General features: G+C 33.3%; 1 protein-coding gene across 4 annotated transcripts in view; it reads left to right on the top strand.

The window, feature by feature from the left end:
• Positions 1 to 17,961, top strand: part of LIPI (lipase I) — a 53,460-nt gene extending 35,499 nt beyond the window's left edge. For all 4 annotated transcript variants that reach the window (XM_030330464.2, XM_036064300.1, XM_036064301.1 and 1 more), the window contains 2 exons: positions 3,943 to 4,119; positions 17,805 to 17,961. In XM_030330464.2, the coding sequence (XP_030186324.2) occupies positions 3,943 to 4,119; positions 17,805 to 17,895 (268 nt within the window). In that variant the 3' untranslated portion in view covers positions 17,896 to 17,961. The remainder of the gene's footprint in view (positions 1 to 3,942; positions 4,120 to 17,804) is intronic.
• Positions 17,962 to 18,650: the final 689 nt, after the last annotated feature.

Raw genomic sequence — 18,650 nt, 5'->3', positions numbered from 1 at the left:
ATTCTCAGCACGATTGACTGGGTTATAATAATTATTTTGTAATAGTTTATTGCTTTATGTTGCTTAAAATAGTGTATGTATGTGTCTATCTGTGCACACACATATGCGTATGATCCTTTATTTATTTTTATGAAATATATGCTTTCTTAGCTTTTGAATCCACTTATTCAACAGTGTTATTCAGCAACACTGAAACTTATTCAGGCGTTTCGCTAAATAATGGATACTCAAGCTAAAATAGCACTGTTACAGTTCTTAAGGAAGTCACAGAACACTGAAGGAGACCAATGAGTAAATACAGCTTTGAGTAATAAGATCTATACTAGCAGAATACTTATGTGCTGTGGGTGTATGAAGAGGATGCAAGGAAACATTTAAAGGAGAGTTATTGCAGTCAAGGAATGGAGACAGTGTTTTCAAAGGCATGGAGATAGGAGAGTACCTGAGTTCAGTAACAGCTCACAGACTACAGTCCTAGAGAAGTTGTTTCCAACTTGTTCAAAAGGCAAAGAAATTGTGATTCTTCATTTCCCTTATAAACATCATTGTGTATGCAGAACACCCTGAAATATTGATATATTTTATTCACGTCCTTGAATTAGTGCATTTTTCATGAAGGATGATATATTCATGACAAATCTGTCCATCTATGACTGGCCAAGGGCTTTATTGTTTTTCTATTAATAATTCTTTGCTAATAACTTTAGTCATGCTTTGAGATTTAAACTGTTTCAGAAACCAGGGAAGTCAGAGATTTTTAAATGACCTTTTGTTTCCCTCTTCAAAATTAAAATAGGAAGATTTGCTTACTGTAGAAAATGTGTCATATAATACAGTAGAAAATGAGAATCATATATAATTATATCATCCAGGGATGTTCACATTTACTATATGGTCTACCACTATGTCTCCTCTTCCTTTACCTCCTCTTTTCTTCTCTTCATTCTGGTATATACCCTTATGCACACACATTATTTTCTTCATTTAGCAAAATTAGGATCTTACCACAAATGTGTTCTGTATCCTGATTTTTATACTGAATGCTACAGTGCAATCATTTTTTGATGTCGCTAAATATTACTCACACGTTATAATATGCTAACTATAATAATATATAAATATAGGATTTTAAACAAGAGGTATCAATTTTGGACATTCTGGTTGGAAGGATTCCCCCAGAGGATGAGTAATGGAGAGATTAGAGTGGCACGTGTCCAAAGAGGTGGAGGTGGCTGTTATAATAATTTATGTGAGACATGATAGAGGTCTAGACTCAATACGTGGAGGTGTTTCTTCATTTTTTTTTTTTTTTTTAGGATTTAGGATAGATATTTTTTATGATTAATTAAATATGTGAAAGTTAAGTAAAGAAACCAGTTTCAAGGTAACTAGTTAAATTATGATACCATTTATTGAGCTAGGAAGTCATGGAGAGGAGCCAGTTTAATCATTCAGTATAATTTCTTGAAAGCTTCTATAGGCCAATGACTGTACTAGAAATTAGGGATACAATTCTGGACAAATTAGATTGCTGTCTTTACATAACTTCTGTCTAGTGCAGCAGATAGACTTTACGCATACATAATACAAATAAAATGATGATGTTCATCATTCCTCTATTCAAACAGAGGAATCTACATTGAGCTAGGAATTATGCTAAGTGCTGAAGATACTGTGATGAGAAAGATAGACACGGTCCTACCCTCTTTAAGCTTGAAGCCCTAATGAAATATATAACAGTTATAAAAATTAAATAAAACTACATAAATAAAATCTGAAAAATGTCTTGAGGCAAATTATAGTGTGCATGGAAACATGAAATAAGGGATATGAATTAGTGAGGTCACTAAAAGTTTCTCTGAGGACATTTTAGTTGAGACCTAAATGAGGGACAAGATTGATTTTCTTTGCTATATTACAGGACAAAGTATCAACAAATGCACAGATCCTGAAGCAGGAGGGAACATAGCCCATTTCAGGATCTGAAGGAATTTTCTAATGTCTTAGAATGGAGGCAGGATCAGCAAGAGAGATATGAGAGAAGTAGAGAGCCCCTGGATTTTGTAAGAACTAGAACTTGTAGGGCATATTTTGGGATTTATATTTTACTCACTGAGCAAATGAAAATCACTAAAGGGTTTTAGTTGGAGCAGTTTGGTTGGAGCCGGGTTGGATTTTCATTTTGGAAAAACAATTTGACCACAATGTGTTGACAAGGAAAAAGACAGGATGCTGTTGCAAGAATATAGGAAAGGAACAGTGGTGTCTGAGTGCTTGCTGTGGAAATGTATGAATTCAAAGCGGATTCAGGATATTTAGTAGGAATAATCAGTAGGAATTTATGATAGATTGGATGTAGGGATTGAAAGAGGGGGTGATATCAAGGGTGAATCCTAGTTGTCTAGCTTGGGTAATAGGTAGTGATGCCATTTAAAATAATAAGAAAATTTGTTAGTTGTAGGTTTTATTTTTATTTGTTTTATTTATATTTTTGTGAGAGATGGGCGTTGGGAAAGATGTCATTTAGATTTGAACCCTACTGAGTTTTAGACATCCTTAAGGTATGCAGGTACACATGGTGAAAAGCAATAGATCTCAGCAAACAGAGCTCAGATAGAGGCAGAGGTTTGGTGGTCACGAGCAAATAGTTGGTATTTGAAATCATTGAAGTGGATGTGAAATTGTAGGGAGAGATAGCACGTTCCCATCTGGACATACTGACTCTGAAGTATCTCTGAGAAATCTAGATAACGTCTTAGAAATTAGAGATATGAACAATGACATTATATTCCATGAAAGAGGAGGTAATATCAGTTCCTGGGGGTAATAGATATGGGCTTTGAGGAGATTAATGACAACCTTTTTGGAGCCCAGCTGTTTCGAAGAATCAAAAGCAGGAAAGAGCAGGGATAAATATAAGATGGCACAAGAGCTGGAGACACCACTGGTTGCTCCTCAGCTGTTTTACGTATGATTGTTGCCTTTGCTCAAGCAAATCATTGTCACCTTGAAGGAGGAAATTACCACGACAGATTTTTTAATTTTTTTTTTTTGCTCTCTCCTCTTTTCTCTTTTCCTTCCTTCCTCCTTTCCTCTTCCCCCTCCTCCCCCTTCCTCCTACTCTCCCTCCCTTTCTTTCCTCCTTCTCTTACTTATCCTGCTCCTCCTCCTCCTTCTTCACCTTCTTTGGAGTTTCCTTTGTAGTCAAGCAGATCCATATTGATCTGACTCCAGGCTCCCCTATGTTTCTGGCACATAGGGGTGAGGAATTTGAGTAGAGTGATGGAGAAGAGCATTGACATGGCTGTGTTTGTTTTGCATTCACTAGCTTTGGAAAGACATTTGTATGTTCTGATATTCAGTTTTCTCATCTGTAATCGTCAATACTAATAGTACCTAGTAAATGGAGTTGTCAAGATAGTTAGATAAGGTCAAGCATGTCAAGCTTCATTATAGTTCTGGGTACACTGTAAATGCTCAGGAAATTGTACTTATTAAATTCTACATTAATTTTTTTCCTTTTGAATTTGAAGCTTTTGTAATAATTCACAAATATTTGACAAAATGGCACAGATCAATTAAGAATTATTATTTGAGTATCCTGTCCATTCAGGGAACTGTAATAGTTGTTACGGTGTCTAAAACAGGAAGCATAAAATGACTCCTGTAATCTTAGACAAATGTACAATCTAGACACCAAGTCAGAAAGACAAGATGCCCCACTTTTTTCTCAAAAAGTGTCCCCAAATAATTTTGTATGAGGATACCTATATTATTATTTTATTTTGTTTTCATTTATTTTAATAAATACTTCACAAATATGTTTTGGCTTTTTTTCCTTTAAGATTGTTGTTTCTATACTACATTAAGATTATATTGACTTTAGAGTTAAATTAAATTTTAAATTACTAATATGGTGAGCATATTAAATTTTCTGTTTAGGAAGAACAGATCATTTTATCAACTTCAAGAAGTCAAGATTCTTGCTCAGTTTTCAAATGATGTTGTAAATATTTCAGGCATTGGTTTGGGATATTTTCAGAGCTCAAATTGGCAATGTTTCCAATGTAATTACAACATCCACCGTGTCATGGTACAATCACTTACCTATCCAGAAAGGTAAGAAAACTAAATTTTGATTTCGGTATATTATCTTTTAAACTTGAAAATATCAGTATGCTAAGAAATGGCTTAAGAATTCATATGTTCAGATATATGTTTATTGTGTATTTCAGATTATATTTTACACAAATATTAGAATATCTAAAAGGTGCAAAATGCACTTTTTAAATGAAAATTAGTTTGAATGAAGTTTAGTTTGGAGTCACATTACCTAGGCAAAGTAAAAAACACAATCATTTCATTAGACACGATAAAAATGAAAAATGTGAGACAAATATCTGCCTTAGAAGTTGATCAATAATTTCTTACATATACATATATATTTATAGATTGGTTGAGATTCCTTTTGTACAATTCTTTAGATGGGGTTCAATGGCTGAAAACTCTATCACGAAGCATATCATCATAGAAGATAGAAGTCATCAGGACTTTCAATGATTTTTCTCTTTATTTTTATTTGGGAAGAGAAAAAAAATCCATTTTTATCTATTATATATCAGAGTCTAGACATCATGGAGATTCAACCCTAGGAATATATTGACATCAGTGAAGCTCTAGCATATATACAATAACAGCAGGAGGAAAGTCTGACTCCTATGCCTTGGTTTCTCTGTTACATCACAAATATCTCCATTACACAAAAATGTGATACTATCCTGACTTGATGGGGATATTTGAAGATGATAGACTGTAGCAGTATTTTTCTTTGCCCATTTAATATGTTTTTCTTAGTTCCATGTTCTCACAACTGAAGAGGTTTTCCTACTATCCTTGTGCCCATGATATTGATGTACATGTTCACCATGACAGAATTCATATTGCCACAGAAACACCTCTGTGAAAACATTAAGAACCACTAAGACCCCTTTAATGAGTTGACCATCTGTCAATTTGGATATGTGAGATTTGAGTTGTTCCGACTGAGAGTCAATAGCAATGGGTTTGTGAATTGCTAGAAATCACTCTTCTTTAGTTGACTGTAGATCTTTCTTTTTATTTCTCTTTATTTTTCTGTATTTGTATATTTGATTCTCTAGTTACCTTTATATGAATGTTGAACAGAGTAAATAAGAAGTTTTGGAGAATAAAAATAATAAATGACAAGAACATGCATTTAGATGAGGTCTATATTAACAGAGGAAAACTGGATTGTTTGAAGTGTAAGTTATTTTGTAACTTTTGGTATGAGAATATTTAGTCACTCAAAAGTCAATAATTAAGATGTCATTATAGTGGAAAAAATCTCAGGGTTATTCTACTTTTCTTTGCCTTTGATTGAAATACCTACCAAAAATACCAAAATATTTGAAATTTTCAGCTAGAAATATTAGCAATATTATTCCCTGCCAGAGTATACCAAAGACAGAGAGAGAGAGAGAGAGAGAGAGAGAGAGAGAGAGACAGACACACACACACACACACACACACACACACACACACACACATTAGGGGGTAATGTTTAAAGGACTAGTCTCAAGATTTGTAATCTTCAACTGATCTCTGTATTTATTATCTTAAACATGCAAATATTCTGGTAAACATAAGAATGCAGACTATACTTGTGTTTCCAAAAGCTAGGTTTTAAAGGGACCAAACTTGTTGCACCATCATAGCCTCCTAATTTCCCCCATTAATACTCCTCTGAGCTTAAGGAAGGTATGAACAGAGAAGTTTAGAGGTTGTAGTTTTATACCTTCTGTCTGGTACTTAAGTGTAAAGAATTCATATTGTCCCTGAATAAAGTCTTTTCCCTATATATCACAACTGGAAAAAGAAAAAGAATTTTCTCTTCAGTCTAGAAGCATATAATGTAAGCTTTGGCCAGACACCAGGTATTAGCTAGAACCTTTATACATAAAATAGCACAGAAGCTCAAGTTGAGAAAGAGAAATTTAATTACATACACAAGGACAATAACAGGAACTAAGAATAATCCACCCTTTGTTTATATGGGCAAATGATAGGACTGGATACTGCTTTTATCATTTAAGCAAAAGTGAACAGGAAAAACACAAAAAACGATAACAACAACAGTGACAATGACAACAACAAAATGCTGCCTATTTCAGCATAAGCAACATAGAAAAAAAGATCTAACAATCAAGATTTAGAAATAAGGTTGACCCTTTAAAAGATTTATTATAGGAAATAGATGGAAATTGTACAAATCATTGCTTGGTGTTCTTAATAATATTTAAGAAAACAGTAATTCATTAAAGAACAAGAGAAGAGCACTTGTTTGTGATTATGAAACAGCTGACTATGATGCAGAGTGAGCTCACAGTTAAACTAAAGACAGTATCAAGTTTAGTATCAACATTAAAAATAAAAAATAGAATTGATCACTAATGTAAAAAACTCATTTTATAATAATTTACAGAATAAGGTGATATACATAATATAAAAGATTGAGGAACAATTGTTGGGAAAAAATAATTGAAATGCAAAATGTAGCTATCTGGTGTTGTTGAAGAGGAGACACAATAGAAGAACTAAGTGCAGATGTGATACAAGAAAACTGTCTTCAGAAGAAGATACAGATCGCAAATTGATAGAGTAAACTAAGAACCAGAAACTAAAAGAGACCAATCTTTAGACTCACTCTTATATATTTTATTTTTTAAAATTTGGTGATAAAGAGAGAATTCTGGGGGTGCCTGGGTGGCTTAGTCGGTTAAGTGTCCAACTTTGACTCAGTTCATGATCTCACAGTCCATGAGACCAAGCCCCACATCAGGCTCTGTGCTGACAGCTCAGAGCCTGGAGCCTGCTTCAGATTCTGTGTCTCCCTGTATCTCTGCCCCTCCCCCAGTTATGCTCTGTCTCTGTCTCAAAAATAAACATAAAAAAAATTTAAAAGATAGAATTCTGTGGGGCACCTGGGTGGCTCAGTCTGTTAAGTGTATGCCTCTTGATTTCGGCTTTTGGCTCAGGTCTTAATCTCATGGTTTGCGAGATTGAACCCCTCATCGGGCTCTGCACTGACAGCATGGAGCCTGCTTAGGATACTCTCTCTCTCTCTCTCTCTCTCTCTCTCTCTCTCTCTCAAAATAAATACATAAATAAACTTTTTAAAAAAAGATAGAATTCTGCAAGTATTCAAAGAAATCTTCATAGAGTGGAAGATTAAATGTAGCAACTGACGTGTCCATCAAATGGATGAATGGATCACTATATGTATGTGTGCATATGCGTATGAATGTTATTCATCATAGAGGAAAGAAGAAAGAAGGACATGCTGCAGTTTGTGACAATATGCACGGACCTTGAGGACATTATATTAAGTGATATAAATCAGGGAAGCATAAATACTATTTCACTTGTGTGTGGAATCTAAAAAAGCCCAACTCATAGAAATAGACACTTGAATGGTGGTTACCTGGGCCTAAGGGGCAGATAAAAAGGTAAGATATTGGTAAAAAAATACAAATTTCCAGTTATAAGATGAATAAGTTCTGGGGTTATAATGTATAATGTAGTGATTATAGTTAACAGTACTGTATCATATGCTTGAGAGTTGCTACAAGTAAATCTTAAATGTTGTCTACAAAAAAAATGGTAATGGTGGTAATTGTTTTGTAATATATAAGTGTATCTAATCAACATGTTGTATACCTCAAACTTACACAGTGTTATATGTCAGTTATATCTCAATAAAGGTGAAAAAATAATTAATTTAAAAAGATATCTTACATATCAATAATAAAAGGATGAATATATTACGAGGATAAACGGACAAGGACACAAAAGAGAAAATGTACAAACTACAAAAATGATCTGAGCTTTTTATTTTATGTTTTATTTTTCTTTTGTTGTATAAACAATGTGTAATGAAGATGTAAACAAATATACTTTCTAATAGCTGTGGACATTCTGCCAAGTGCTTCCCCCTTACCTGTTTCACCAAATGGCTTATTCATTAAAGACCTTATCCCTGCTGCTCAGAGTTCACATGAAGCAAAAGGCAAAATCTGTCACCACCCCCTCAGTTGTCTATTGTTTTTTTTTTTTTTTATTATTGTTGCGGTGGTAAGAGCTCTTAACATGAGATTTACATTCAACAAATTTTAAGTGCACAATACAATACTGTTTACTATAGGCACAATGTTGTATAGCAGATAATACAAACAAGCGAATTCCCTACCACAAAAGACAGAAAATACAACTGCAAGTCCCTAAAGATAAAAGGGTCATGTAGCCAGACATATCTGAAAATCCCATGGAAGATATGTCTCCTCATTTGGCTGCATTCAAAGAACAGTTCTGTGCTAGCTCTTGGCTTTACCATTCACATTGCTTCATACTCTGTCTACATAATACCAATTTGGCTGCTACTTGATTCCAAGTTCTAATCCCATGAGGATGGGTGGAGAAAAGGTTTTAAGGCCTCCTTGCATCTCAGTGACTTTGGGCAAGTACATACTTTTGAACCTTACACTGTGGTCAAGGAAATAGATTCTTCTGATTGGCCAAGGAAATAAGTCCTTTGGTTTATGCTTACTCTGAAACAAGATGGAATCAAATTCAATCAAAGTTTATATATTGAGAGTGGGATAAAGAATGATAAAGGTAATATTATCAAAGAAGATTATATTACCTGAAAGGGGATAGATGCTTGGTGGCAAAAATAACACGACACTACAGAAAAACTGAAAATATTTTGATAAATCGAGCAAAACATTAATTGAAAGTACATTGGCTTGTAATGTATCCTACTAAAGTTAAATATTGGTTTAACAAAAAAAAAAAAATCAAAATTTGTTTGCCAGATGCAATTAACCTGTGAATGAAGACAAAAAATGAATATTTAAGTGGGAGTACTCAAATTCAGATTTTTCAAGATACTTTAAACAATTTGGGGGTAAGTTAGGTTTTTTAAGTGGTTATATTTATTTTTCTGGATGGCTACAATGTAATATTTTGCCTGTAAAACAACTTGAGATTGAACATTGTAGTAACTCCTCAAATAATTTCCTTCAATATATCTTGGAGGGCTTATAAATACATTTAGACATTTTGTCCTTTTTCAAATTAATTAAATATTTTGATCAATAATTTTGTAGCTTTTGCCTGAATGCTTTACTTACTTCCTGATACTTCTCTAGTTATTTAGTATTGCATTTAGCTGAATAGTTTCAAGATTCTTTTGAAAATACTATACATGGAACTTAAATTTAATGAGAGTATTTAGTTAGGAAAAGGCAACAGTACTGTCTTCAACTTAAAGAGTAATCTTAGAAAACCCATTTACAGTTACATTATTTGTGCTAAAGTCTTCAACCTTGCATTTGTGTCTTTGAAATTGCCTGGCTGAAGGCCGACCCGTGCAGTACTTTGGGGGAATATGAGGACTGGAACTCTAGAACTCTGAAGGGTGTTTACAGGTAGCAATTTTGACATAACTCATTTTACATTTTCCCAAAATTTGTTCATCCTTCTTGAAACCTATCTTCCATCTTCAATATCCACACCCCACTTTTTCCTATGTCCCCAAATGATGTTCTCTAGGTCACTGTAATTTTGAGAGGTGATATGGGTCAGAAACTCCAAAACAATGTCAACTATGTGAGTAGTGCATGCATATAGTGTTTCTATATGTAATGTAAGCTACACCTCATATAAGTATTAAGTAGTTTTAGGATGACTGGAAATGAGCTTTTTCCTTTCTGTTCTTTTCTGTTCTTTTCTTTGAGAGAGCAAGAGAGTGGGGAAAAGGGGCAGAGGAAGAGAGAATTAAGTAGTTTTAGTATGACTGGAAATGAGCTTTTTCTTTTCCCTTTCCTTTCCTTTTCCTTCTTTCCCTTCTTTTCCTTTCCTTTCCTTTCCTTTCCTTTCCTTTCCTTTCCTTTCCTTTCCTTTCCTTTCTTTTCTTTTCTTTGAGAGAGCAAGAGAGTGGGGGAGAGGGGCAGAGGAAGAGAGAATTAAGTAGTTTTAGGACGACTGGAAATGAGCTTTTATTTTCTTTCCTTTCTTTTCTTTCTTTTCTATTATTTTCTTTGAGAGAGAACAAGACAGCAGGGGAGGCGGCAGGGGAAGAGAGAGAGAGAGAGAGAAAGAAAGAGAGAGAGAGAGAGAGAGAGAGAGAGAGAGAGAGAGAGAGAGAATCTTAAACAGTCTCCATGCTCAGTTCAGAGCCCTATGTGGGGCTCGATCCCACAACCCTGGGATCATGAGCTGAGTCGGAATCAAGAGTTGGATGCTCAACTGACTGAGCCACCCAGGCACCCAAACTCTCATATTATATACTATTAGAGTCATTATTGAACAAAAATGTTATACCTAAATATTTTTAGAAATTCAGTTTTTTAATTATTAAGAGACAAGATAGTTTTATTCATATTCTCCTAACAGTGTTTTAGATTAAAATTCTCTTGCAGTTATATAAGGATTTTTAAAATATTTGATAATTGAAATAAGTGGTTCTCTTTAATTTGCTTAAAAGTTATGATGACATAATTCCAATTTGCAATTGTAAAACTGGACAACATTATCAGGGTTTTCAAGTTGTAATCATAAAAGATACAACACATATATTTTCACTATGCTGTTGGGTGCAGTTATAGTTATTACACAAATATCCAATAAGCAATACAAATCTTAACAACATTGAATTAAAAGTACCTTACATAAATATATAACAAACAAATATATTTTCAGTCAATCCTTACTGTTCATAAAACAGTTGTTTTTTTGTATATTTGTCTTGTGATTTAATTTGCTCTAAATGTTTTCAGTGGCAGAATATACATAAAGTTTATATTTGGATGATAATAGATGGTCAATTAAAGCAATCCCTTTTTTCTCATTTTTCTTCTCTTCTCTTGTTGGTCCCTAATTTTTTTCTTATACCTCATTTAACCTGTAAATACACAGCTAAAGCAAAAGATTGACCAAGTCAATAATTACATGAAAGAGATCTGTTTGTCTTGCTAAAGCAATTCATCATTAAAATGCCTCATTCCCAATATTTTTATGAAACTGTCTCATTCTCCATATATACATCCTTCTACCTTCTTGTAAAACTTTCCTTTTGTAGTCCTTTTGAAATTTCCTACACAAACTCTGTATTCGCTTTCCCACACTATCCTCTCTGATAATGCTGTGATCAGAATCTTCACCCAGTGGCTTTGTTGGGGACATAGGAAGACTCTGAGACTATTGATTAAGAACTTCAGAGAAGAAAACTCGCATTGATTCCAATTTCATCTCATAAAGTAGAACTTACTGTCCAAATTATTTGCCCTAAATGTAATTTAACCTTCTTTTTTAGGGAACTAGCACACATGGAAGGGATTTTTTAGGTGCATGTTTTGTATGATGTATACCATTTAAAGGAAAATTCTTATGTACCAAGGAAAGATGACTTCTTTGAAGAGGTAGGCATGAAAGAGATATCCCAAAGTTTTCTTTTTTCTGTTAGTAAGCTGCTTTCAAGATGAATAATAGTGGCTAAATTTGTTTAGATCTACTACATCCCAGACACTATTTTTGTGATCTTTGCAACACCTTTCTGAGGTAGGTATTTTCTTTGTTTTATTAGTAAAGGAACAGAAACTGAGGGGTTTTGTATAACACATCTAAGGTTTTTAAACCTAGAAGTGACTTTGCAATGATTTGAAGCCTGGCTTTTCTTGGGTTTTTATAATGTTCTTGTTTTCTTTTGTTTTAGTTGCTGTTATTTTTATAGGAATAAATATTTTTTTCATTAATTAATGTAGTGAATTATTTCCATTATGGAGTATTCAGACAATTCAAATATAATGTTACAACTAAGAGATATCACTGTTAATATTTTGTCATGCTTACTAATAATCACACATGTTATAACTGAATCATGAATCTAATTATTGTTTTTAAGTTTATTTATTTTGAGAGAGAGAGAGAGAGAGAAAGAGAGAGAGAATGAGCAGGGGAGGGGCCAAGAGAGAGGGGTGGGGAGAGAGAGAGAATCCCAAGCTGGCTCTGTGCTGACAGCGGGGCTTGAATCCACACACTGTGAGATCATGGCCTCAGTGGTAACCAACAGTCAGATGCCTAACCAAATGAGCCATGCAAACGCCCCTGACTCTGATTATTTACATTAAATTATAAGCAGGCTTTCTGTGTAGAATCATGCAGCTTATTCACTGCAGTAGCTTTGCGAGAATCACTGTTTACATAGATAACAATGTGAACATAATGTACTTGGGGTTGTGCAGTACCTTGGGCCTGATTAGAAGCAATTTTTTCTTCCAAAATGTAAGTTAATGGCTGCCATTATATTCTGTCTTTTGTGGAACATTCAAATTGGTCTTTCCTGTTTTGTTGAGTATTTTGTTCCCCCCCCCCCCCCGCCCAGTGCTTGCTTATCATAGATACTGATTTTCTGTGCAGAGACAACTATCTGCACGGTAAACAATTTTCCTTGTTTTACATTCATAGAAGGAACATCAAGGATGAGGAACAGTTTCAAATCTTGCACCTTAGCACATGATGTTCACACCTTCATACAGATTGTTGGCGAGCCGTGGAGAGTTGTGACTTTTTCCATGCATTTTTCTTTTCTAAGTCACTCATAAGGGAAAAAGAAATGGTAAAAGCAGACAGATGTGTCCACTATTATATGTCGATCCCTATTTTCTTAATCATTTTTATACGGACAAATATTGTACACAATTCATTCATTGGTTAATCAGTAAAAATAGGGTAATGTAATCGAATATGCTATAGAGAAAAAATAAGCATGCATGTAATTTTAACTTTTATGTAAAATATAAACAGTGAATAGACTATGAAAATTTACCAAATTTATACAATTTAGATACAGTTGTTTCTACTCATGAGGGAAAAAAATAAACAAAAAACAAACAAACAAAAAAACTTGTGGGTGGTTAGCAAAACACAGCATTCCCTGCTGGTTGAGGGTGCTAACAGATGCTTGGATGAAATGTATACTTTAAGTTTAATTACCTAGATAATTGCCATAACTGTTTAGTTGCTTTTCCTATTTAGATCTGTCCCTACAGATAATGTGCAATTAATGAGAATTAGCACTGCCAAGTTATTGGGAACGTGAGTTATAAAAGTGGGACGCCGTATGGCCCAGATATACTGTGTATGCATTCAACCAGTAATTATCTCTCTGTGACAAACTCTGATAGAGACTACAGCATCGTTCCTTCAGGGCATTTCCAGGAGAGTAGGGCCTTTGAACTTAGGGATTGAGAGGAATATTTCTAGTGGAAGTGACCTGGGATGACTTCCTGCGAAAAGTGGGACTAAATCTACTTTTAAAAATTTTACCTAACAGTAAAATGTACTCTTTGGTGTATAGTGCTATGAGTTTTGATAAATTCATAGAGTCATACACCACCATCACATTCAAGGTACAGGACATTTCCATCAATGACAAAGACTGCCTTGTGCTGCCCCCTTATTTTCAACCCCACTACCCACTCCCACTCTCTGGCAACCACTGTCTCTAGTTTTTTCTTTTCCAGATCATTATATAAATGGAATCATACAGTATGTACAGCCTTTTAAATATGGCTTTTTTCATTCAGCTTCAAACATTCCAAATTCATGCATTTTGTTGCTTATATCAATGGAATGTTATTGATGACTACCGCAGTTCGTTTAACCACTCACCAGTTTGAGGACATATGGTCTGTTCACAGTTTTTGATATCTATCTATGAATAAAGCCAACATAAATATTTGCATGTAGGTTTTTATGTGAACATAAGTTTTCATTTCTCTTGGATAAATATCTAGCAGTGAAATCGCTGGGTCATACTGTAAGTGTATGTTTAACTTTATATGAAACTGCCAGACTGGTTTCCAAAGTGACTGTACATTTTGCAATCCTGTCAACACTTAGCAGAGTTCCTTTGCTCTCCTGCATCATCATCAAGTTTTTTTGTTGTTTGGTTTTTATTTTCTCATTACTAACTTGTGTTTTTAATTTGGATTTCTCAAATGACACGTGATGTTGATGGCCTCTGCCATTTAATTGAGGGTATAAAGATTAGTTAGTTTAATGTGATTATTAATATGGTTGAGTTAAAATCTTATTATTATCATCTTATTATTTTCTTTTCTATTTGTCCCATCTGTTCTTTGTTCCCAGTTTTGTCGTTGTCTGCCTTCTCTTGGATGAATTGAGTAGTTTTAGGATTATGTTTTATTTCCTTTCTGGGTTTATTATTATTGTTATTAACTCTTTGATTATTTTGGTGGTTTCTTTGGGGTTCATATTATAATCCTTAATTTATCAGAGTCTACCTCCAAGTGAATTTTATAACTTCACATTTAACATGAGAACCTGAGAGTAGTATAATTCCATTTCTCCCATCCTGGCTTTTGTGCTGTTGTTGGCAGACATATTGCTTGGATATATGCTAAAAATTCCATAATACAGTATATCATTTTTGTTTAAAGGGTAAATCTATTAAGGAGATATAAATAATTAGGAAAAGTCTTATGTATTTATATATTCACATAGTTACCATTTCTGATATGCTTCTGTTATGCAGATGCATATTTTTATCTGGTGTAATTTACCTTTGGACTAAAAGAGTTCCTTTAAGGTTTATTGTTGGTTTGGTTTGGTTTGGTAGTCTGGGTTTGCTGGTGTGAATTCTTTCAACTTTTATGTGTCTGAAAAATCCTTTGTGATGCCTTGATTTTGAAAAATAGTTTCTCTGGGTATAGACTTCTAGTTTGACAGGTTTTTGTTTTTTTGTTTTTTTGTTTTTTTGTTTTATTTTTTTTTATTTCAGTTAGTTAAAGATGTTGCTGGACTGTGTTCTACTATGCGTTGATCCTAATGAGAAATCTATTGCTATCCTTCCTTTGTTCTTGTAAATATAATATGTCTTCCCCACCCCCACCCCCACCCCCCGACTGGCTGGTTTTATTATCGCCTTACCATTGATTTTAAGCAGTTTGATTATGATGTGACTTACTTGTAATTTTCTTCATACCTCTTGTGTTTGGTATTTGTTAACCTTTTTTGGACCCATAATTTTATAGATTTCATCAAATTTCATCTAAAATCGTAACTAGTTTTTAAAATACATTTTTTTCCATGTCCCCCCTCTCTCCTGTGCCTTAATTTCAAGTTCATTAGGCTGCTTGAAGTTATCCCACAGCTCACTGATGCTCTGTTAATTTTTATATTTAATTTTCTCTATGTATTTTATTTTGAATACTTTTGTTGTTATGTCTTCGAGTTCCTATTCTTTTATTCAGCAATGTTTAATCTGATATTAATCCCATCCAGGGTATTTTTGATCCCAGACATTGTAGTTTTCACCTCTGCAAGTTTGACTAGCATCTTTTTGTATCTCTCATGCCTCTATTTACTATTTGAACATATGAAATAAAGTTATAATAACTCCTTTAATGTCCCCTGCTGATTCTCACATCTGTACTTTGTTCTGGGTTGGTTCCAATTGGTGACCCTCATATGGGTTCATTTTCCTGCTTCGTTGCATGTTTGGTAATTCTTGATTAGATGATAGATGTTTGTGTATTTTATTATGTTGGGTGCTCTATATTTTTATATTTCTATAAATATTCTTCAGGTTTATTCTGAAGATGCACTTAAGCTCTTATAAACAGGTTGATTTTTTTTCGGGTCCTGTTTTCAAGATTTATTAGGCAGTCCTGGAGTAGTTTAGGGTTAATTACTCCCACTACTGAGGCAAGAACCTCCATATGCCTTCCCCAGTGACCTGTGAAATACTGGCTTTTCCCATCTGGCAGGTGGGAACAGGCACCTGAATTAATGCTGAGAACCTTAAGTAACTTTTAAAAACAGTATGATAGGCTTGGATGTGGTGATTTATTGTACAAAGGCCCTAGGGAGCTTTTTAAAATAAGGAAGTACATGTATTTTTTGTAATTTGGAATAATACATGGATTTAAGTTTTTAAAAAATGAACTATGTTTGAATTTTAGAGTTTTCTATTACTAGATTTCTTCTGTTATTTTATATAATCAAAGTAATGTATTTATTTCACTAATTTGTGGTAAGTAAAGCATTTGAAATGCAATATTTAGTGTTCTTTTTAAAACTAAACAAGTAAACATATAATAATCTCCCCATGGTAGTTCAATATATAACACAAGTTTTCTTCTAAATTATAGTTTTTAAAAAATTTTATAGGTTGGGGAGTAGGAACTAATAACATAGAATAAATGATGTCAAAATTAGAGTCCTGGCAGAGGAAGTAGACAGGCTTTTCACAATGTAAAAACAAAGAAAATTAATTTTTCTCATACATTTTGATGAAAATTAACTTTTGGTAGGTATTATAAACCTGCCCCAGCTGACTTGTAATGCTTGCAAAGATTTGTAAAATGTAGAATATTTAATTCAAAAATATGCATTTATTATATTACTGATTGAACATACTGTGATATTTTATTGTAGAAAACAAGAAAAACCACACTTGTCTTTATATTATAAATATGTGAATAGAATAATTACTTAATGGTTGAGGTAATTTGCCTATTAATAAGTCTAATGACACACTTGTTCTACTATGACAACTTAAAAACGAGGTAGATCAGGGAGGTCCAGAACAGTGAAGGCACATTCAATGGATAAGCGGTATAGCGGCATAGGTAAAGAATTGACACAAGTATATATACATTTGTTTGGAGAAGTGGTAAAGTCATTCCTACACCTATTTCTTAATAATGAAGGAAGGTTGATGATCTCTGATAATGTGACAAAAAACTACTTTTGCTAACACCTAAAATTCTTATGATTGAAGTATTATCATTTTATATTCACTGTTATAGCATTAAAATTAAAATTCCAAGGTGCCTTTATTATTTCAAATAGAAGATACTCTAGTATTCTGTTTCAGTTTTTATAATTAAAAATGAATATGTCTATATTTTATTATTTTAATCAAATTTGCAGGCATAGAAAATTGATTTATCTAAAAATGAATAACTTGACTAAAAATGCTGTTGAATATTTTAAAAACTTGTTCAGTGGTGTCTCAAGCAAGCTAGAAGGAGATTGGGAGCAATGTATATCTTGAATTAGAGCAATGCATCTTTTCTTTAGCTCCTTTCCTAAACTTTAACCTATCTTTTCTTATCCTCCTTGATTACCTGTTTTGAAAGTTTTTAAGACATTAATGGGAGATAAAAACTAGACAAGATGCTCGATTCACCACAGTGATTTGACTTTTCAGAAATATTCAAATGCTAAATACACAATCTCTCCAAGACACAGAATTCTTTACTCATTATTACTTCCATTTTAGCAGGTGGAAAAAAAGGAATGATTACATTATTTTGACAGAATTTGTCTATGCAGTTAAGCTCCATTCTTTCATGGTGGCTCTCCCAGTAGAAAAAGTGGCCCAGCCACTAAGAGTTGAGTTCAGGCTTTAGCTATTACAGTATCCAAAAATATTTCCCATATAAAGTTAGTATCCCAAAGAGGCATCAAGGAGAGAAGAATTTGAAACACAGTTTTTTTCTTTCTCATAAATATTGTGTCTACTTCATCCCTGTGTAGCCAAGTGAGATGGAATGGAAAGGATGCTATAGGTTTGTCCCTGCATTTGGAAAACTAATTAATTACAGGCATTGAATATTCTAATGTTTATGAGAAAAAAATAAACTTTGCTGCTTTTTATTAATAATTCATTCTCTCTCTCCCTTGCTTTTTCACAGACCACCACTTTGCATATATAATTTTGTTCTTAAAGGAAATGAGGAATTATTTCTCAATCCAAGCACATGCACATCAGGATTTGGTTTGTGATTAAAGAACTTGTAAATGGGGACAATGTAATCAGCATTTCTTTATGAAGGCATTGTTCAATCTGGGATTCACATATTTCTACTTCCTGAATAAATTTAAAAAATAAAAAATATAGAAAAATATTAAAATGCATATAGTAGAGCATTCTGAATATATTCTAAAAGCTGTTTATCTCTGTTTACCTCAATCAAATGTTTATCATTAAATGTTTCCCTTAATTACTTAATAGATAATATGTCTTTAGAAAAAAGAGACGCCTATTGTTTCAATACACTGTCTAAACTATCATTTTCTACTTGTCAAACTGCAGTCATAAAAGAAGTATTTTTAATTGTAAATTTGTCACTTGGAGAAGTCACTTGGATTAATGTAAATTTGGTAAACATAAATACACCTTGTGTTTAGTGATCTATTTGGCATTTAGAGATATATTTGATTTATTTGGCACTGTAAATAAATTTATTTCTATGGAGCACAGTAATATATGGGTCTGTAATGCTTAAGGTCAGACTTTGGGTCCACCTACTGATGGTGTGAACTTGAGTAGCTAAACTTCATCATGTTTCAGTCACCTAAGAATTTTTGTGAAGATTGAGTCAATATTTTGACTGGTGTCTTTTCAAATTAGTATAATAATAATAAGAAATACATAATGAAAATAATAATAAAAATACTGATAGTTAACACTTACATACATCCCTGTATTGCTACACAGTTTAATAACACATATATGAATTCATTTAATCCTTACAAAA

Source organism: Lynx canadensis, chromosome C2 (genome assembly GCF_007474595.2).
Source record: "Lynx canadensis isolate LIC74 chromosome C2, mLynCan4.pri.v2, whole genome shotgun sequence".
Taxonomy (NCBI): domain Eukaryota; kingdom Metazoa; phylum Chordata; class Mammalia; order Carnivora; family Felidae; genus Lynx; species Lynx canadensis.
Note: the sequence above shows the minus strand (reverse complement) of the source record. Positions and strands in the feature narration are given on the sequence as shown.